General features: G+C 37.9%; 2 protein-coding genes across 5 annotated transcripts in view; one reads left to right on the top strand and one right to left on the bottom strand.

The window, feature by feature from the left end:
• The first annotated feature begins 3,308 nt into the window (after positions 1–3,308).
• Positions 3,309–6,265, top strand: mrps18b (mitochondrial ribosomal protein S18B). The gene is made up of 7 exons (XM_014969621.2): positions 3,309–3,467; positions 3,560–3,722; positions 4,193–4,290; positions 4,369–4,437; positions 5,064–5,130; positions 5,206–5,265; positions 5,967–6,265. Exons 1-7 carry the CDS (start codon positions 3,387–3,389, stop codon positions 6,164–6,166), a joined length of 738 nt encoding a protein of 245 aa, XP_014825107.2. The 5' UTR covers positions 3,309–3,386; the 3' UTR covers positions 6,167–6,265.
• The window catches only part of abcf1 (ATP binding cassette subfamily F member 1), a 27,091-nt gene continuing 12,034 nt past the window's right edge, over positions 6,261–21,317 (bottom strand). For all 4 annotated transcript variants that reach the window (XM_014969614.2, XM_014969615.2, XM_014969617.2 and 1 more), the window contains 14 exons: positions 20,569–20,654; positions 20,354–20,493; positions 19,611–19,759; positions 18,994–19,077; positions 16,471–16,595; positions 16,040–16,152; positions 15,493–15,667; positions 13,071–13,145; positions 12,849–12,919; positions 12,745–12,777; positions 10,379–10,547; positions 10,234–10,298; positions 8,829–8,901; positions 6,261–6,583 (listed from right to left, as the gene is read on the bottom strand). In XM_014969614.2, the coding sequence (XP_014825100.2) occupies positions 6,417–6,583; positions 8,829–8,901; positions 10,234–10,298; positions 10,379–10,547; positions 12,745–12,777; positions 12,849–12,919; positions 13,071–13,145; positions 15,493–15,667; positions 16,040–16,152; positions 16,471–16,595; positions 18,994–19,077; positions 19,611–19,759; positions 20,354–20,493; positions 20,569–20,654 (1,525 nt within the window). In that variant the 3' untranslated portion in view covers positions 6,261–6,416. The remainder of the gene's footprint in view (positions 6,584–8,828; positions 8,902–10,233; positions 10,299–10,378; positions 10,548–12,744; positions 12,778–12,848; positions 12,920–13,070; positions 13,146–15,492; positions 15,668–16,039; positions 16,153–16,470; positions 16,596–18,993; positions 19,078–19,610; positions 19,760–20,353; positions 20,494–20,568; positions 20,655–21,317) is intronic.

Here is a 21,317-nt window from a genome sequence, read left to right as displayed (position 1 = left end):
TTCATGGTCCGGATTTCCCCAGAGGATTTCAACACAGCACCAAGGTCCTAGGAGATTCCTAGTTATATCATAATACATTTTTATGTACAATTGAGAAAATATAACTGATTTTAATGTAATTTATAGTGTCGAGCATAGCGATTACTAGTTTATTTTTACCCAATATTTTTTCAGTTATCAAGTAATTATATCTAAGCACTTTCTTAACAACACCTAAACTATATATTTTCTTTAAACTCTACTGTGCTTGTAATACGATACTCTGTTGGTAAAATGGGATTTATAGGCAAATTAAGATAAGAGCTAAGGAAAAACTAAACATTTTGGGGTTACCTGCATTTTTTTTTGCTTCTACACTTTATTTCAATAGCACCAAGACTTTTGGCAGACTTTTTATGACCCCAAAGAGCTTCACATTACATTCAGATATTTACCCATTTATCTGCAGATTATTTCACTTATAACATCTAAAATATCTGTCTTGTTATAAGTAAAATAATATGCCAGTGAAACTAGCTAGTTAGCCTATGCTGCTTACTTGCTGGTTCCACGAGCAACTTATTTTAATTATAACATAGGAAAAAGGTCTTGTTTTTAGTGAAATAATCTCCACTGCTAACTAGCTAGTTAGCATTAACCTATCCCTATAACATGGGAAAACATTCCATATTTTCTGTTCTGCTTCTGCCTTTGCAGAATAAACTTTGTGGTGATAATTGCAGCTTTAATTTTAAACTGGGTATAATTTAAGTAACCTGAGACCCCATCAGGAAAGGTCTTAGAGGCAGCTGGGGTTTTTGCAGAAGCTCTGTACTTTCTGATTCAGATCTATGGCTCATAAAATAGATCATAAAATGTCATTCTTCTCTTCTTTTAGAGGTTCCAGGTTTTAAAAATATGTTTCAAATTCCATCTAAATTCAAATGTTTAGCAGTCCCCAGTGAAAATTTCTGAATATTCTCTGTTTTCAGGACTGATCCCTGCTCAACAGATTACTGATAGATGAATATTTACGGACACCGGCTGTTTAAACATTAAGCTCATAAACCTTTCTCTAAACAACATTTGCAAAATATTCAACATGATATCTTTTAAGGAGCTTTATTTTATTTCACAACTGCTCTTTAAATCATTCCAATGTCACAGTGTTAGATGGCATAATCCCGTTTCCAGTTCAGTTCCAGCTTAAATTCTCCCACACATAATCATCTATTGTTGTCTTAAACACACAATTTTGTTGGCAGACGATGGATATTATGTTGTTCAAAATTATTTTACATTACCATATTTCAAAAAGGTGTGTACACAAACTTAGAATTTACAACATGACATTAATATTGCAATTTATTTAGGAAAACAGGTAAGAAATATAAACATATTTGACTCATTTTTGGCTGACTGAACAAAATTCTATTGTCCATTAAAGAACAGCATCCATGAGGTTAAGCCTGGTACTCTATAAACCAGGGAAATAGTTGGAGTTGGGGTAACCCAAGTTTGACTCTGGTTGGTGTCACTTTGGTTTCTTGATGCCTTTCTCCTGTTGTGGTGTATAACGAAGCCAGTTTTACTGTAGTTCTCGTCAGTCAGCTTTGCAGAGCAGCAGCTGAAAAACACAATAAGAGTGAGGAAGACGATGGTCTTCCTCATATTTGGGCTGCTTAGAAAAAACATAGAAAACCTTTGAAATATTAATGTACTGGTTATAGGTCTGAGAACAAACATAGAAGCCATGTTGCATGGTTCCACTTGTACACTCAGTTAAATGAATAAGGACACGTCAATGAATAGTCATGAATATTTATATCAATATTAGCTGACATACATAATCATATTAAGCTGCAGCATAGGCACAAAACAATGTAGTTATTTTTCAATAACTTTTCACATACAGCTTTCCATATTTTTTCTATAGCTTTCTGCCTCTGTAATTCAATTCAGTTCAAATAAAAATACTTTATTGATACCTAATCATGAAAAATTAGAAATCAATTATTGGTTAAATTTGCAAGGCAATAACTTTGATCATTCAACTCTGGAAATTTTAAATCCATGTTGGGAAAAAGAAAAAGAAATGAGGAGTTTTGGATGGACAATTGAAAAGAAAATAAAAGAATTTAAAATGAATAGTTTAGAAATTAGTCAAACAACACCAATATCAATTATACCACCCTGGATTCTACCAGAAGCAACAGTAGATAATGTCAATAATGGAAAAGAAACAAGATAAATCATACATTGTAGATAGTTATTCAGTGCAATTATATTTAAATAATTATTATCAATATATTCACATTTATACAGATGCATCAAAAACAACTGGGAAAATAGGAATAGCGTTTGTATAACAAAAGGAAAACGAATTACAGATGGATTATCAGTATACACAGGAGAAATGTTGGCAATATTATTAGCTTTACAATGGGTAGAAGACATAAAACCATTAAAAACAATAATATATTCAGATTCAAGCTCTGCATTAAGTTTAAAATATAATCAAACAGATAGTAGGATGGACATTTTATTAGAAATATTTCATACATTATTCAGAATACAAAACATGGGTTTGATAGTTATATTTGTGTGGGTTCCAGCACATATTGGAATAGAAGGAAACGAGAGGGCAGATAAAATGGCAATTCAGAATCCTATTAGCTTTACAGTTAAAACAAGTAAATCTGAAGGAAAGAGTATTGTTAAAGAGAAACTGATGAAAGTATGGCAAAAAAGGAGGGATGAAGATAAAACAGGAAGATGGTTTTATAAAATTCAGGAGATTGTAGGAGTAAGAAGAAATGGAAGAAGAAATAGAAAAGAGGAAAGAGTAATAGCAAGGTTAAGATTTGGACTTACAGGGCTTAATTATACACTTTTTAAAATTCAAAAGTACTAAACTGGCAAATGTGATTACTGTGAGAAATAAGAAACTATAGAGCATGTTATATTAGAATGTCATAAATATGAAAAAGAGAGAAGATATATGAAGAGAGAGTTTGAAAGTATTAAGGAAAAGGTTAATTTATTAGATATTTTGAGGAAGAATTTGGGGAGTAAACATATGCAAATAATTATGCAATTTATGAAGAAAACTAAATTATTTCATAGAATTTGATTATAGTAGGTGTGTTTGAGAATGTGTGCATAATATAGAAGAATTGTATACAAAGTTGTGGATAAGCACGTATGTGTTTTTACGTATGTTTAGGTAGAATTTATGGTAGAGTACTGTATATGGATAATAGACCATCACGAACCACACTCCATACCAGTAAGTGGCGGTAATGCTACTAACAGTTTATTGCCAACCGCCAGTAAACCGACAAGAAGAAGAAGAAGAAGAAGAAGAAGAAGAAGACCTTTCACCTTACATCCCATGTGAAGACAAAATGGCCGCGTACGTATTGAACATATCCAGGATATTTTCTCGTGAATTGATTTCAGCTTCATTCCAGTTTCATCGATATCGGGTATGATACGTTAGTGTCCCGTCAACATGGTCATGATGGTTTCACTGCGGGTCAGATGGACGCGTTTCTGATGTGATTTCTGTCTCATTCAGTCCTGCCTGCAGAGGCTGCCTGCGGTGAAGCCGAACCCCCTCTCTGCTCTCCTCACACAGCAGTTCGGGAGTTCAGCACCATGTTGGCAGGAGGTTGAGGTCCATGCGGCACAGACTGCGGATCGGTACAAACAAACACCCTGGGTTTACCTGGACAGCGAAGGTACCGGTGTTACACCATATTATGTGACCACCGTATATTGTGACCGTAGGAGGGATTGTTGCATTTTAAGCAGGGTGTGTGTGTGTGTGTGTGTGTGTGTGTGTGTGTGTGTGTGTGTGTGTGTGTGAATAAACTATTATAGTAAAATAAAACTCTAATATTCAAGTATTCATTATGTTTTTCTGAAAGTAGAACATTATATAATAGTCATAATATTAGTGGTCAAATGTTAATTTTTGTTCTTTTTTTAGGTTTTTTTTCGCTACATTTTTCCTTTTGCTTTTGTTCGCCCTCTCCCTCTGCAAAGCTTACGTTTTGGCGTAGCACAGTGTTAAATGCAACAGCGCCTCCTACGGTCACAGTATACGGTGACTGTATTGGTCGCAGAATATGGTACAACCAACAGGGAACTCGAGATTCTTGGCCTTTGCTACAGCTGTTGGCTGTACTATGCTCCATGTGTTTGGCAGAGTATGTTGAGCGGTACGGCAGCAGTGCGGTGTGGGCAGGCTACAGGAGGAACCATAAGGGAGGCATCCCACCTCAGAAGACACGCAAGACTTGCATTGTACCATTCCTTCTCTGCAGAACTGACTTTTTTATTCTCTGCTATTTAAATAACTACAACTCTGTTTTTGTTTTGCAGAGAGGAGACAAGATATGTGGGAACCCCTGTCCAATTTGTAGAGACCCTAACATTATCATCAACCATCAGGTAGCTGAAGGTTGATGCACACTTGATCAAAATGTCATGTTTTCTGTCTGTCCCTCCCTCACTCACTCTTGTCCCCATTGAGGTCAGTAGGGGTTTTCTAGAGTTGCACCAACTATCTGGTAAATACCAGAGCATCTGTGTGAAAGCAAATCTACATGATTATGTTTTAAATATTTTTTTTCCTTTATTTCTATTTCAAAACCCATTTTGTTGTTTTATTTTCGATTGTAATATGAAAATCCATTTTCATGTCCCACTGTCAAAGCTTCCAGCTCTGTTTTTAGACTGAACCAGTTGTGGATGGTGAACCGTCGCTTTAGAACAAGTTCTGTGAAATATTTCAGTTCTACATTCAGAGGCTGTTACCTTTATCAGCCTCAGTGAATGATTGTTATTCCAGAACAGGTTGTATTCTGTTTTTTTCTTTGCTGGATCACTTGTGAAGGAGGTGTTCACGTTTTCAGATGTATTCATCTCAACTAATTCAAATGATATTCTCTGCATTCTTATTGGTTAAATATCTTTTTTTTTTTACAATGGAAATTTTAGGCCAGCATTATTGAGGAAAATAACTTCTGTTGGAGCACAAACACAACCAGAATAACTTCTGCTATCTTCGCTTGTAGAACGTGAAATTACTCCAGCAGTTTATCAGCCCACACAGTGGAATGGTCTATGATCCCACTCTGACTGGTAATGCATCGTCTGACCTTTTAATCTAGGAAGTGTAGCAGCCACTGATTGTTCTGGTGGATCTCCTTTCCTCAGGTGTGTGTATGAAACAACAGAAAAAGCTGAATGAAGCTATCGACAAAGCAAGAGATGACGGTACGAAATTCTTTGCTTCTCTGGAATTCTGCATTAAGTCGACCAGAACCCCTGGCTCCATTTGGGCTCGCTAACATGCCTGAAAAAAATAGTTGCTAATCAAGTATGTAATCATCTACATACTTGATTACATCAAGTAATCAGATATGTGATTACTTGATGAGCTCTGAAAAGATTCAGAGCAACTAAAACTGCTCTGGTGAAGTCACTGGTTTTCTCACAGGCTCACGATGGGATTTTGCTGTTAGACCCCAGCTCCAAATAGAATGCTTAAAAATAATATTTTGATATTTGGATCGACTTGACAATATTTTTCTGTTTATAAATTGGATCAATTTTCATTTTCTTATGAAACAGCTTTATAAATAAACAGACTTGAATGAATGTTTTTCTTGGTTACACACTGTAAAACTTCACATATATCAAGTTCAGCAGTTTGCAGATTACATGAAGTTGTAGCCTCAATCACAGAATAAAAGTGAAGTAGAAACAGTTTTCTATGCATTTATAGAACATAATAGGGTTTCAATAAGTAACATTAGCTAACCTACTGTAATTAAGTTGCTTTTTTTTCTTACACAGAACTTTTTAAGCTACGTTTCTGCTCCAATTTCATTAGAAAAGTATAAGCTTCCAAAAATCAACTTAAACTCAGTATGTGAAAACAAAAGAAAAACGTAACCAAATATTTCTCCTTTCAGGTTTACTTCCTTTTCAGATTCCACATGTGGATTTTTCAGGAGAGGATTACTCCAACACTCATGATGCTGTTGGGCTCACATCACCTCCACCATTCCTCGGCCCTAGTGAACCCTGGTATAAATGGTACGGAGAAATAACGCCTGATGACAAGAAAGTGGGTCAAGTCAAGAAGATATACAAAGCTTATTTAAAACACTAGAGTTGTGAAGAATGCTTAAAATCTACCATGGACTTCAACATGCCTGAACATTCTACTGAAGTTCACAACTTTTAAATAAATGAAACGACAAAAATGCAAGTGGAAGATTCTTTTATTAAGTTTTGACAGGTCATAGTTAAAGATATTTAATCTTCCTGCTTATGTGAAGCAGGAGGAATGACTGATATTCCAAATGTTCCGATGTATATGATTGTAAATAATCCATATTTGGGGTCTGCCCTGGAAGTGATCATGGATTGACCTTATTGACCATGGTTTCTCCAAGGGCCTCCAAAACTTCCCTCTTGTAGTCATCAAAGTCTCCCTCGATCTGGTTGACGGTGCAGTCCTCCACCACCCACAGCTGGCACTGAGTCTCCGTGATGAGTCGCGCGTCATGGCTCACGATGATCACAGCTGCTCACAGGATCAGAGTAATTCAGTTAATCTGAAAAAAAATATATCAAGCTTCTCTACCTTCCCCCTATTGTCCTGCTCCATCAGAAACAACCAGAGTCTGTTGGAGGATGTTGGTGCTGTTAAACATACTCATTTATGTGCTGCCCCCACCCTCTCCCTTGCTCTCTGCTACACTACAGCTGGTTCACCACAGCAGAGACTGCCATGGATGCTCAGGCTAGTTAGCATGGCCAATACAGCAGATAAACGGTTTTCCTGGAAGAGTAAATTGTTTTTATGCCACCAGAACATTTAGTGCAATAACTTGATCAACAGTGCTAAAACCCCTCCTGGCTTTGATCAGTTCGTTTTAACCAATCAGATGGTAATAGTGGCTCAGGAAGGAGGAGCTTGATTTTCTTTTCTCAGATTATCTTAACCAATCAGAACCAGCATTAATCAGCTAGCCATGCTATCAGGAAAGATTGTTTATTTTGATGCAGCCTGCGTTTGACTTTGGATGAATGTTTCCTTTTTTACTTGACATTATTTGATACAGACAGTGTTGAGATTTATTTGACTCATGTATAATTTATGGTACTGAGAGCCTTACTGTTAAATATTATTTTACCGATGCAGGTTTTTCAGTTGTCCTTTTGACTGAATAGTTCCTGTATTGCGCCTGCAAGTATTTTGCATGTCTTATTCCTAAATTAGGTTAATTTATTGCCAGATCATTTTTTAAATTTGTCAGATCACATAGTAGCATTTATGCCTAAAGCAAAAAATTAACAGTAATTCCAGATGATCTGCAAAGATCAGTGATCAGCAGAGATCGGCCTCATTGGTGATCAGTATCGGAATCGGCAGCAAAAAACCTGATTGGAGCATCCCTACTTAACAGATATGTCAGACGTCTAAGAATTATGTTGACTTGTATGCACTCAGCCTGGTTTGGGTTCCTGCTAGAGATGTGCTGATCAGCTTTTTTCCTGCTGATTCCAACCACCCATGAGGGCCGATACCGATCACATAATTATTTTTTTTAATCATAAGCACTACCGGTTACATTATGTGGAAAAAGGAACCATGAATTCACCTTAATTTAGACAAAAACTTGTTTTTAATAACTTTTTCTAAGAAAAAAACAAAACGGGCATTGTGCAAATTGTACTGCTTTCGGTAATACTATCTTTAAAAGCCTGAAAATACATGAAGGCTCTGAAGAGGTTAAATAATGCAAAAAGTCAAAATAAAACCTCTCGACATTGCCAAAAAATTCAAGTATAAAACTTAACATTCAAAGGCAAATACAGGTTCCATTACAATAAACAATCCTGAGTTGCTGAATGAAACTTCCTGATAGCATGGCGGCTAGCTGATTATTGCTAGCTCTGATTGGCTGTTTCTGACTGAGCGGAGTAATTATGCAGAACAGGGAGGAGACAGAGGAGATCGATTATTTTTTCAGAGATTATCTGTCTCATGTTAGAACAGCTTAAGTTTTAATACGTATGTAATTCCTTTTTTTAAGTTAGATGCTGCAGCTTTAAGGTTTGGTGTGAGAGTTCACTACCATGTGGCGCAGAAGCGGCGCTCCGTCTGTGATAGTAATCTGTAGCGCGTAGCAGCGATTCAACAGCGAGAGTAGAACCAGCGTCTTACATCGCCAGCTCGAAGACTTAAATAATTTTCCAGGTTATTTGTTTAGCTTTCTGACCGTCATGCTAATCCGGGTGAGTGTTTGTAGCTGTACGCTGCTTTACCTGCTATCTGATCGCTCAATATGTCTCTTTTACTACAGTGAGCCTCGACATAGCCAAACTCCGTCATTGTTTTTATGCCATATTAGATTCGTCGTGTTGATGCATTTTGACCTGCTTCATCCCCGACCCCGAGGTAATTTTCCGCCGCAACACGCAAACTTCCCCATTCACTCAGTGCGTTATAGTTCCACACGACATCGCTTAGGATTTGTTGCTGCGCGTTTGCGCAGTGTGAAAGAAAGAGGAGACCAGCTGCACAGGCAGGCTGCGAAATGAGATGCAGGTGATCAGTTTGTGTGATCGGCGATTACCGATCATACACTTTTTCACGAAAATCGGCCGATTATGATCGGTGGCCGATCGATCGGCACACGTCTAGTTCCTGCTGTATGAATTCTGCACCAATGTGGCGCAGCATAAGTTAATGCTGCTCTCATGCAGAGACTCCTTACTTTCCCAGGTCCTCACAGCTTTTAAAATAAAATAATTTTACTCACCTCCTTTGTATTCATTAATGGCCTCTGATAAGGCGTCTATTGACTCAATGTCCAAATTATTAGTAGGTTCATCCTAAAAAAAATAATAAAAACAAATAATATTTGACTTCATTCAGAACTACAACAACAACAAAAAAAAAAAAAATCCTAATTCAGTTGTGAACACCATAAGTTCAGGTGGTGAGGCTAAGGATGTCTTTGGGACATTAACTAAAAATGCAAAATGTCCCAAAATAAAGGCAAGCTTCTACTACTGACTACAGCCCCTTCCACATCATCCTAAGTCATCTGCTGAGGTCGGGGGTCACATGCAGGGTTTCCCCCAGAAAACCCACTGACTTTGTGGTAGGGTGCTCCACCAGCGCTCCACTTTATGTTAAAAGTTGCCAAGAAATTGAAAATATGACAATTATTTCTTTATTAGATGACATTTACAATACGTTAACTACAATGTCTTAAAAATGCAAAGAAAATATGCAATTAAAATTAATATTTTTGTACATCAGTTAATTCTTAATTATAAAATTCAAGTATTTGTTATGTTAACCTGTTGTTCACAGGTTGTCATTCACAATGACAGGGGTGTCAAACTCCAGTCCTCAAGGGCCGCTGTCCTGCAGTGTTTAGATGTGCCACAGGTAAAAAACAGTGGAATGAAATGGCTTAATTACCTCCTCCCTGTGTAGATCGGTTCTCCTGAGCCTTGCTAATGACCTAATTCTAATTATTCTTTTCAGGTGTGGTGCAGCAGAGGCACATCTAAAAGTTGCAGGACAGAGGCCCTTGAGGACTGGAGTTTGACACCCCTGTCACGAGAGGACCCAAATTTGGGTCCTCTCGTGACAGACAGGTTAAGTTTCCAGTGTTTTCCTAAATGCTGCTATTTTGTTTAGGAATGTCTCGTAATTGGTGCAGTATTTTGATTCTCTGGTCATGGTTGGCTGTTAGTTATCCAAGTAAATGCAATATTTGCAAGCAATACTCTGACTGAAAAGGATCGGCCTGAGATCGGCTGGAGGTGTGATTCAAATGATCATACACTTTATGAAGTTACATAACAGACACAATAAATACACTAGTGGGGCGGGGGGCAGGATCCCCAGGACTGAACTTTGTGTGGATTTTCTGTTATCATAATATAATAAAGTTTTACAGGTTCAAGTCTCTGCCAGCTACATTTTATGCACCCTGACTATATAAATATATCCTTATTAAGTGTTTTGGAAGCAAAGTGAATTTGGCCCATAATACCGTCTGAGTGGAATTTCATCTAATAACTCAGAGTAGATTCTCATGATTCTCACTAAGTTCTCTTCTCATCACTGCTTGAACTAGGCCACATGTTAATGGTAGATTTCAATAGGGCCATTGATACTTTGATAACTAGACAGGAAGCAGCTCTTACCAAGATAAGCACATCTGGCTGACGACAAGCCAACTCTGAAAACACAACTCTGGCTTTCTGGCCACCTGTTGGGAGGAAATGCAGAGGGGATTAAAATTGGCTCCTCTTAAACAAATGGCCATGTGGCAGCTGCTTAGATCCATACCAGAGAGTTTGGAGATCTGAATGGTGTGTGCATGACTTTCAAGACCAAAGCGTCCCAGGCACTTCCTGCTATCCTGGTAGGGCAGGTTGAAGTTTCTCATTAAGTACTCTGTTGCTGTCTCCTCCATGTTCAGTTGATCAGCATACTGCTGATTAAAGAAACCCACTTTCTGTTGGAGACAAAAACATGAAGGGGTCAGCAGGTGGGACACAAGCAAGGAACACAGGGACATTAACATCAACAAAAACATTTAAACTTCAGAACATTTAAAATAAGCTCAGAACAATACATTAAATGAATATTCTTTTATCTGCCTCACTACACCAAGCTTTAACTGACTGTCACAGCTCCAGGGTTAGTGCTTAAAATTCCAGTTTAGGGATTTATTTTTCTTGCAGCTTGCATGTTCACTAGAAATGTCCCCTTTTCTCTGAGTTAACTTGGTTCTTTCCACAGAGCAAAACATGTGTATTAACTCATAGTGGACTAGTGTCTGGTGACCAGTGACCTTTGACCTGTGAACAAGGTTCCTTCCTCTTGCCTACAAGCTTAAATGTGCATATTGGCCCGGTCCCAATACTTATAGTGCACTCTACAGTGCTCTATGAAGCATGTACTCAAAGTGAACATAAAAGTTTGAATGTACAGATTACATCCAAACATTTTAGAATTGAAACAGTACACCTCTGTGTTGCAACTTCGACACAGTTTAGGCATTTGTGCTGCTAAAAAGTACCATAAAGGCTACTTTTTAGCATTCCTGCTAAAAAATTCTGCTTTTTACAATATATGTATTTTTCTGGAGATATTTGGCTGCTAAAATGTGTTTTGCTATGACTTGTTGAATACAGAGCAAAATTCAATGTATTCACACATTTTGGGTGAAACAAAAAATAGTTCAATATTTTACATTTGAAAACTGATAGTTTTGTTTTTGTTTGCGACAAACATACAATATCATCATATAATAAAAAGTTGTCATCTTGAAATATGGCAGCTTTTGTATGGTGATTTGTCAAAATATGCACATTAAAATGTACTAACATTCAATTTAACAGTTTTAAAAGCAATTCCTCCTGCGATTTAATTAAAGACCTGATTACACATTCAGCTGTTACTAAAAAAAAAACATTTCTATTATGCAGCTAAAAGTTAAATATAAAGTGGAGCTAATGTGCTAACAAAGATCAAGATAAGGACAAACATATAGCACATATTAAATAGAAAAAAAGCCTGACTGTGAAAAATAAAAAGACTAAAAAAGAATGAAACTAAATGTCCTTCTTTAAAGAAAATATGGATGTTGTGACATTATAGACCAAAAATGTTAAAAGACATTCATGAGGATCACTGACAGTGAGTATGTCTCCTCTACCCTGAGAAGAAAGCAATTGTTTAAAAATCATGATGATATCTCTAGCAAAAATAAGAACCAAAAGCCTTTCTATTACAGTCCACCAAAAAATGTAATTAATTTCATAATTATGTATGACGTTTTCCCTGTAATGACTTTCCGCAAAATAAAATAAAATAAAATCAAGATAAATATCACTTCCTGTGTTAAGATTTTGAGACAACACATCTTTTTTCAGATGCAACTTCATTAATGTTTTTAGAAAGATTGTTAAAACTCAATCTTGTACAAGAAATCTATTCTGCTTTTAAGTTTTAATGGAATAAAATTTGGTCTTCTAACGGGATGAAGAGTTAAATTATGATATCAATGATTTAATCCTCTGGCTAACTTTTATTCACAAATACTGCTTTCTAAAATTCACCTCAATTTTTTATATTTTCAAAGTGAAATAATTTTATTTAGGAAAGCCCTTAAACACTACAACAATACAAAAGCCCAATCTTTATTTTAATATTTCATAAATTCTTCATTGAAGAAGATTCTTCATTGAAGATTTGAAATTCATCTACCATTTGAAACATTTTCTGTTGACTTTTCTCAGTTAGTGACTCTTCTTTTTATCCCTTCTTTTTGTTGCTCAGTTTATCATATCAAATTTTTTTTGATATGATAAATATCAAAAAAAAGTGTGCCTTGTCATACTATTTTCTTGAATTTTTAATAATGACAAAATTGCCATGTAATTGCTTGTAATTGAAAACGTCACATGCAGGGATGAATTGTGAGTAACCCACTTTGCCGAATCCGCCTAGATGCGGGCTTAGCAGAAGTGTGGTAATAGGACCCAAAATGGGTGGGGCGAAGGCTGGATGGAGAGAATGTGGGACACACTGCACTCTCAAACCCTTCAACATGTGCACATTTGAAGGACCTTCATGTTGGGCAGAACAAGGGTGGAAGTGCGAGTATTGGGACTGGGCCTTTTTGCGTTTGCATTTATATTACTCACCAAGCGGTGATTCTTCCTCATTTCACCCTTAATCTGTAAAAGAAAAAGTCTTCTGTTATATAGGAGTATAATTTAAAAGAGGAATTTCATGTATGTGGTCTTACAGGATTTAATTTTCCTGTGAGCAGCAGTAGCAGAGTACTCTTCCCAACACCATTGGGTCCCACGATGCAAACTATGGAGAAATGTGGGGGAAAGTAAATAACAGAAGAAAAATTGATAATTCATACAAAGTCCCCAGCCTTTATAATGCTCAATGAAGACATAATTAGCACCAATATCTAAATATGAGTATTAACCATCTACTGTAGGATTTGGATACTCACTCCTGGAGTCCATGTCAATGCCAAAGTCCACGTTTTTGAAGAGAGGCTTCTGACCCTCGTAGCCAAAGTCAACACCTGTATACAGTAAAAACTAGTCACACAAATATCAACAGACATGACATGTAAGCACACATAAATAAACTTATTTTGTTTGTATGTTTAAATTCCTGACAGAAGGTTTGTAGATTTATGATTTTTTTTTGTTACTCTGCTGATTAAACCTTAATCCAGGACAAGGTTTCAAAAATATTTAGCATAAAATAATATTCTTAAGATGTCCACAAAAAGCTAATATAAAGCCCTGCTAGACCTAGTTAAGGCTGACTGTTTTTGAAATGTCATGTTTTTATGCTTAAAAAAATACAATGGTTTCAAAACCCTTACAATTTTGTGTCTTGCCACCAGAGGGCATGCTGCTTTAATCCAACTCTAGTAGAAGGTCGGGTTGGGAGGTGTGAAACGAACTTCAATGGAGACCAAAAAAGCAAACTCTGGTCTGCCTTCAAATCTCAGCCTGGGTTCGGCTGAAGTGAACTCTGCCACGGTTCAAATGCATACAAGGATGCAAGCGGACCGGGATAGACTACAGTGCAGCATAGACATAATTAAAGAATAGACCCCGCATTTTATATATTTATATAAATATGTATGAACGGCTGTGTTCTTTGTAAAATGCTCATCATACATTTTTCTGCTCTGTCTTTCGAAGGAGAATGATGCACTTTCTCTGTCTCCCTGCCCTCCCTATCTTCCCTGCTCAGCGTCTGTGTCCTGAGTTTTTAGAGTCTTCTTTGCATAGCTTCCGAAGTCGCAAATTATGGATCTGGTCAGCTGGTCTCTCAACGCAATTGATAAAAAAAATTTTCACTGAGAAACCGGGTAAAGGGGAACCCTCATGACCTGACAGAACATTCTTCGCTGGATACACAATGGATTCTGGATGGAAGTGGAAGACCGTGTGTCTGACGACGCTGTTAGTCGAGGATGTTGAAGATGTGTATATGATTGGATTTATGATAACAGGTTTTCTGCTTATTGGAGTTGGCGGCTACCTGGCTTATCGGAAATATTGGAAGATGCCGGCAGCCGTTTTGGCCACTTCGAGGCTGCCGGGTATGGTTGATGGGATCTGCAGAGTGATCAACACTCAGACTGAGATGATATGGGAGCTGAGCTGTAGACTGGGTGCGATCCTGGAACAGGACCGTGGTCGGGCAGCGGATCTCGGACTCAGAATGGATATGGTGTGACCTTGGAGAACGTTGTTCGCTCGGATCAGGCGAGAGATCCTAAAATTTGGCTGTTTGGATTTGCCATTGAGAAGCACCAGCGAGACTTTCAAGGAAGGCAGTAAACTGATGTCAGCCTGACCTAAACAAATTTCTGCTATCGGAATCTGGCTTCCCGGGCTGGCCTTGGCTGGCCAGCTATCCTCCCCTGGTTGTTATGTTTAAAGAAGGCTCTGTTCTGCTGCCCCTCCCCTCCCTGAGAACATCTGTGGGCCCTGAACTGATAAGCTGGTGGTGAACTCTGACATCATACTCACAGACAATCACAGACAATCGCATCAGCTAGGGTTCAGACACACACATATCTCACATGAGACTCATATGCACATCACACCTCCTCCTCGTACCTGGGTTGTTTTGTCTATATGTGTTTATATGTGCTTAGGTTTTTTTCTTCATCTCAAACTACTCTGCAAAGAGCAGAGTGTGAGACAGGCTGTTTTTTTCCCCCTCTCCTTACCTGATGTTTTTTCTTATTTTTCCTATTTCCTCTGCTAGGTGGCGCCTGTCGGGCTGCGAGGCCTCAGCCAACTATCCCCCGTGTCCCTCTCCCCCACCACTGTTGTGTAATAGATGGTTGTACTGGAACTGCAATTTTGTTGTCTTTCTGACAATGACAATAAAATTCTTCTGATTCTGATACATCAATATCAGAATATTCTATTCCTATTCTATTCTGTTTTCCCCACTAGGAATATTTAAATATGCTGAACCATCTATCAATACAATTCAAAAATACTTTAAAAATAAATGTTCTTGTACATATAATTTTGATAGCTGTCTGAATAAGGTTTCCAGTAAAAAATAAAAAGAAGTGTGCTGTGTTATTATTAATAACAATAAATGTCAGACATTATATTGGTTTTAATCAATATTATTTTAGCAGTATAAATGTAATAGTGTCTTCATTTAATTAAAAGCAACTGGATCCGATTGATAATTTCAATTAAAATTTCTATGTTGATATCATGAAATCATTGTATTTTTTGTAAAGGATATAGCCCTTTGATATTCTCCTCGCAGCTTATGATTAGGCCAATAGCTTCATGTTTGCTGGCTACATATCTGTATTTTATCCAAACTGCAGACTCCAGCTGGATGTGGAGAAGTGTGTGGGTCACAGCAGATCTTACTGTGGAGGCCCAGGATGGGTGGCGAGAGTGGAGGAGGGTTGGGGAAGGTGAACTTCACAGTGTACTCCTTTGGCCTCTTGAGCAGCTCTGGAGCCTCCAGGCTCTCCTCCTCCTGAGGTCCCTTCTTTTTGCCCTTTTGCTGCTTCCTGGTCAGGGCCTCCTTAGTCTGTTTCTCCTGAAACATTGAAATCAGTCTGAATGAGCGCGGTTAACAATAATCACCCAACTGTGATTACAAAGTGGCTAAGTGCCAACTTAGCCACTTTGTGTGTATTATCAATGCTTCAGACAGATTTAAAACGTATCAGCCAAAATCGTTATCAACAGGTCAGGCTTTCAAAGACAGTACTATCACGGATAGTGAACTGAGAAAAACCTTTAGTACATTTGGTTAAGCTATCTTGTGTTCCTCCATTGTGTTATATTGCAATGCACTAAATGTTTCCTGTGTGGTGAGGAAATCACTGTAGATTCAAATTTGTTGTAATTTGCACCGCACCTACAGATGTGATTTTGTGTCACAGTGTGGGAAGACAGCCATACTCACAGCCTGCTTGGTGGACTTGCCTCCAGCCTTCAGCTCTTTGAGTTTCTTCTCCTGTTTGTCATACTGCTTCTGCAGCTCCTTCTGCTTCTGCACGTACATTTTCTTGAAGGTCACTTAAAACACAGAGGGAATCAAATATTTGAGGGATGTATTCTTTGCCAGGTGTTCATTTAATGAAAGTAACTCAACACCCCTGCCAACAACCTTCTCCGGTTTTCCAAACATTTTTTCCATTTCTGCATGTTATCACCAGAGTACTGCAGTCCTACAGCAGCTCTTTCTCTTCCAGAACATCAGTTTATCACAGCATTCAATGACAATGAAGGAGCAGCACTAAAATATTCCAGCGCTGTACAAACTACTCACTACATTCAGGAGCTTTCAGATAAAAACAAGAAACTAATATAGCAGAAAGCTTGCGTGATACTTACAATAGTTTCCTCTATAATAGTAGAGTTTTTGGTTGTCTAGGTGGATGATATCAGTACACACATCGTCGAGAAAACTCTGGTCATGGGACACGATGAGGAGAGTCTTCTTCCAGCTTTGAAGGTAGCTGTAAGTTGATTTGCAGGGGAAAAAAATCGAGTTTTCATACTATTCAGAGCACAAAAAGTCAAAGAAAAAAACATCACAGTGGGAAGCTAATCAGAACTAAATATGCAAAAGATTTTTGCATATTTATCTACTGTATAACAGTAGATCAGTTATACAGAAAAAAATGTTGCCCTATTTCCTCAGAGGAAATTTTGATTTATTGTGTTGTTAGGATTTAAATCTAAATTAATAATCCCCAAACAGCGAGCACCATGCAAAAATATACACACCGTCTGAGCTTCTGACTTGTAGTGATTTTACAACCACAATGTAAGTGGAACATAATGTTGAAATAGAAGCAAAATACTTAGCTTCAAAAAATATTCACAAACAAAAATGGTCCTTGTATTCAGACCATTTTAAAGCCCAGAGGAACCTGAGATGCACCGATCTGATATTTAAAAAACAAATTTAAAAAACAAATTCTAGGTTGGATATCAATGACTATTAACAATCCATAAGGGAAGCTCTATTTGGTCTAATTCTATGCCCTAAGTGACATCATGCTTTACTTTTTATTTTATACTAAATTTAGAATTCTTAATAGCACTTTCTGAACCATTTGACAGAGGTTTAGTTGCCGTTTATTTTTACATGTTTGACCAAAGCAGTCAACCCATTGTTTTGGCAAGTTTCAGTCTGTTATTTATTTTACATTGGCTGTTTTACTTCTAGCTTCATTGACTGGGCAATTTAAAGTTGTTTTACATGTTTGACCCACCTAAAATGCACAGCCAGAGGTGCAATGGAATGGTCTAAATCAGTGTTTCTCAACCTTTTTTGGGCCAGCGCCCCCCTAGCCCTTATCCAGGTCCCTCACCGACCCCACCAAAAAATTTGCAGGCTACTTTGCACTGACCATTATTTTATCATTAATATTACTATCAGTATTGTAGATGTTTTGATTTTTATGCTTGTTTCTGTATTTATCATCAAACATAATTTCCCAGAGAACAAAAAAGCCATGGGAATAGAAATTATTTTCACAGGCGTCTACGAAAAATGCAATGAACATTCAAGTTAAAATTGGTAGGCCTAACAGCAGCCAATCAGAGTGGAAAAAAATATTCGTATTTTGTGCCATTTTCTAGTTGTTAAATATTCCACAAAATGACCAGATAAAAGATGTTCAACATGTCAGTTTAAACTTTGAACTATTTGCAAAACGACTGAGCTCTGCAACATTAAAACATGGATAGAACCGTAACTACATTAATCATAGCTCTTCTTCTCTTCAGTGTTTCTGTCAGTTTCTGGTGGTGCAGCTCTGTGCTGCCTTCAGGAGAATGGGACATCAAAGTATCATCCATAAAATTTCACCCACGTGGCATTTATTGTGCAAACCAGAGCTTTCAGTGGAAAAACAAAAGTTCCAGGTCCTTTAATGCCATAGAAATATGAGACAGAAACATGGATTATATCTTTATATAGACCTGTCTATTGATTTATAGATTAATAGTTTTACTGGACAGAAATTACAAAGAACAAATCTGGTTCTTAATCAAATCTAATTAAAAACATAAATAAGTGATAAGTTATTTACTGTTATGATCTGTAAGATATATTTATTCTCAGTACTAGATGTGGTCTCAACAAACCCATGACATTTCAACAATATTATTTTACTTTTTATCTGGAAATAGTGTGTTTATTCTTGCCATACAGTCCTCTGTATTAATTATTGATTGAAAGGTCTTGCCATACCAGTTTATTCCTCTGTATTTACTTTAGTTTCTTAGTTTATTCTTGCATTTTGTTATCCATTCATTCCCATTTAGTTTCCTTTGATTAGTATTATCCTCTCTTGGTTTATTGCTATGTCCACTTTAGTTTCTTTCCTGTTGCTAGATTTATTTTATCATTTATTGACGCTCACCATCATTAATCTTCACTCATCACCTGCTGCGCCACCTAATCATCATGTGTTTCACATCATGTGTTGATTTTTCCCTGTTCAGCGTCGGATTCTCTGTTTTTATGCCATAATTCACATCTAGTTCGTCGCTCTGTTTTATGTCCCGCTTCTCCTGTTTCAGAGTTTTGCGCAATGTGCACATCTTTTTTTTTAAGCCCCTAAGGTGCAGGGCGGTCGGGAAGCGTATCGATGGGGAAAAGGCAGATAAGAAAAATAAGAAAAGATAGAGAGCTTTCCATTTTTTCTCCCAAAAGTATAGAGAGTGTGTTGAATCCCAGTAGGGAGTCGGTCTTCCATTTGAGTGCATAATCCCTATTCTTCCACTTCATTGCTATGACATAAAAGAACCTCTAAAAATGAGTGCTTGAAGGGGTATGAAGACTTTTGCTTCCTGTCGATAGTCTGAGTGTTATTATCTGGTATGAATGAAAGCTTTCAGTACTTGTTCAGCCAGATGACAGCATTCAGGTCCAGGTGGTTGGTGGGCTCATCCAGCATCAGCAGGGTGGGCTCCATGAACAGGGCTCTGCGCACACAAACACACACGCGCGCACACACACACACACACACACACACACCCACACACACACACACACACACACACACACACACACACACATTAACAGGAGTTAAAAACAGAGTAGCATGATGTGCAGATCAGAGTGCAGGTGGATGGTAGAGAGCTAAAAGTTTTATTGCAATATTTTGTGGTACTACTATGATAACAATAAACGTGACAATAGTAATTATCTCTTTTTTTAAGTAACAGCATGAATGTGAAAACATAACACAATTCTTTAAGACACCAGTCACATCAAGAATGATTTCTATCACTAGACTGGACATGCTAGCTGGATTTAATCATATTTTCAAATGTATTGATATTTGTTGATACTCTCTATGAACAAACAGTAAAGATAATACCGACAGTACAAATGTTTTTGGGGGCTATTTAAACATTAATTTTAATTCATAAATCGAAATTGTTATCATGACTAAAGTTTTTCATGATGAATGATAAACAATACAATAAATGCCCACCCTTAGATTAGAGCATACCTAGCAAGGGAAACTCTCATCCTCCATCCTCCTGAGAAACGCTTGGTGGCTCTGTTCTGCATTTCAGGGGTAAACGACAGACCGGCCAGGATCCGCCTGGCCTTGGCCTCCGCTGCTGCAGCTCCAATCACCCTGAGCTCTTCGTACACCTGGCAAGGAGGAGAAGCACTTTTGTCAAGAACATTTGTCACTTTTTAACCACCATGCTCTTTAAATGCTCATAAATAATCCCCATAAAAAACTAAAGTACAGCCTCAGAAAAAAATGATTTTAATCATCGGAGCTGTCTGGTTGGATCTGTGTTATTTATCTACACAGAGAGATAACAGCTTTCATTAAAAGCTCTATGTTAGAAACCTGCATGTTGACAGCTGGTGGACACTCAGCCCTTCTCTTACAAGATGGAAAGTGTCATCAGTGTGACAGAATATTATTTTGTGAGCATTTCAATGCAGCTTTCTGTGTCAGTAGAGTAAAATGACTCTGGTTTAATCCCAGTTGAACTGTCTGATAGAGAGTTGCTGATCACATTTGCTTAGGATTTCCAGCAGTTCCCTAAGAAAAGCCCGTTTCCATGGTAAAGTGTGCCCCGGCTCTGTGCTGATGAGGTGCGGTGTGGACTCAGCTGCAGCCAGAGCCGCAGCAGAACGTCAGGGAAACACTGTGGTGTGTGAGTGCTGAGGCAGCAGCACTGTTACTGTGAGGCTCAGCAGTGAGAAAAGCAGCCCAGAGGTCAGGCTCACCTTCTCCAGCCTCTGGGCCACGCTGTCCTCTCCCTTCTCCAGACGAGCCTGGAGCATCTTCTCCTCATCTAGAAGCTTCAGACGGCGGGTGTCAGCTTTCAGCACAGCTTGCACTGCCGGGGTGTCATCAGCTATCACCTCTATCCAAGACACACACACAGTCAGCGGGCCCCACACGTGTTCAGGAAGGAGTAAAACATCAACAGTTCACTTACCCTGTTCACACAGCAACACGTCGATGTTGGGGGGGATACTGAGAGCTCTGTTTGCTATGTGTTTTAGTAAAGTGGTCTTTCCTTTGCTAGAAGACAAAATGAAAACAAGATGGTCCTGAATGACAGAACTGACTGAATCTTAACACACAGAACTCTAACAACTGGTTAACACATGAAAACCTGACATAATTAGGGTAGAAATCCTACAAAACATAACAATAAAAACTCTTAGTGATCAACCATTAGTTTCACTGTCTTCAGCTTTAAACACATCAACTCCATAATAATTTTAGATATTCAGCAATAAACTAAACATGCAGATTTAAGGAAAAAGATTAGAAAATAACTCATTATAGTAGAGCCGAAAAAGGACCTCAGAAGTTTCCTGAAGAGAATGTTCAACATTTTTCTAACTTTTTGGGTCAAATGTTGCAAGTGGACATAAAGTGGACTGCAGTGCAGGGCATTCTGGGTAAATACAACTAAAACAAACTTGCAAATCTAGAGCTAGAGCTAGAAATGGCTTGTAGTCTTTCACCAAAGACAAAAGAGAAAGCTACAATTACTAAAGTCTGATGCTACTCCATTTTTGTTTGCATTTTGTGAAGAACTTGAGCTCATGTCTTCTTCTGAGGATTATATCTTGGTATCTTCAGTAGTTCCTGGTGCAGCGCCCCCACAGGCGAGGGTACTGCACTGTGATTAGTTTGGATCATTTCAGTCAGTGCAGTGTGAAAACAAACTGCTGC

This window comes from Poecilia mexicana, unplaced genomic scaffold (assembly GCF_051168715.1).
Source record: "Poecilia mexicana isolate PSO_F unplaced genomic scaffold, ASM5116871v1 scaffold_11, whole genome shotgun sequence".
NCBI classification, from domain to species: domain Eukaryota; kingdom Metazoa; phylum Chordata; class Actinopteri; order Cyprinodontiformes; family Poeciliidae; genus Poecilia; species Poecilia mexicana.
Note: the sequence above shows the minus strand (reverse complement) of the source record. Positions and strands in the feature narration are given on the sequence as shown.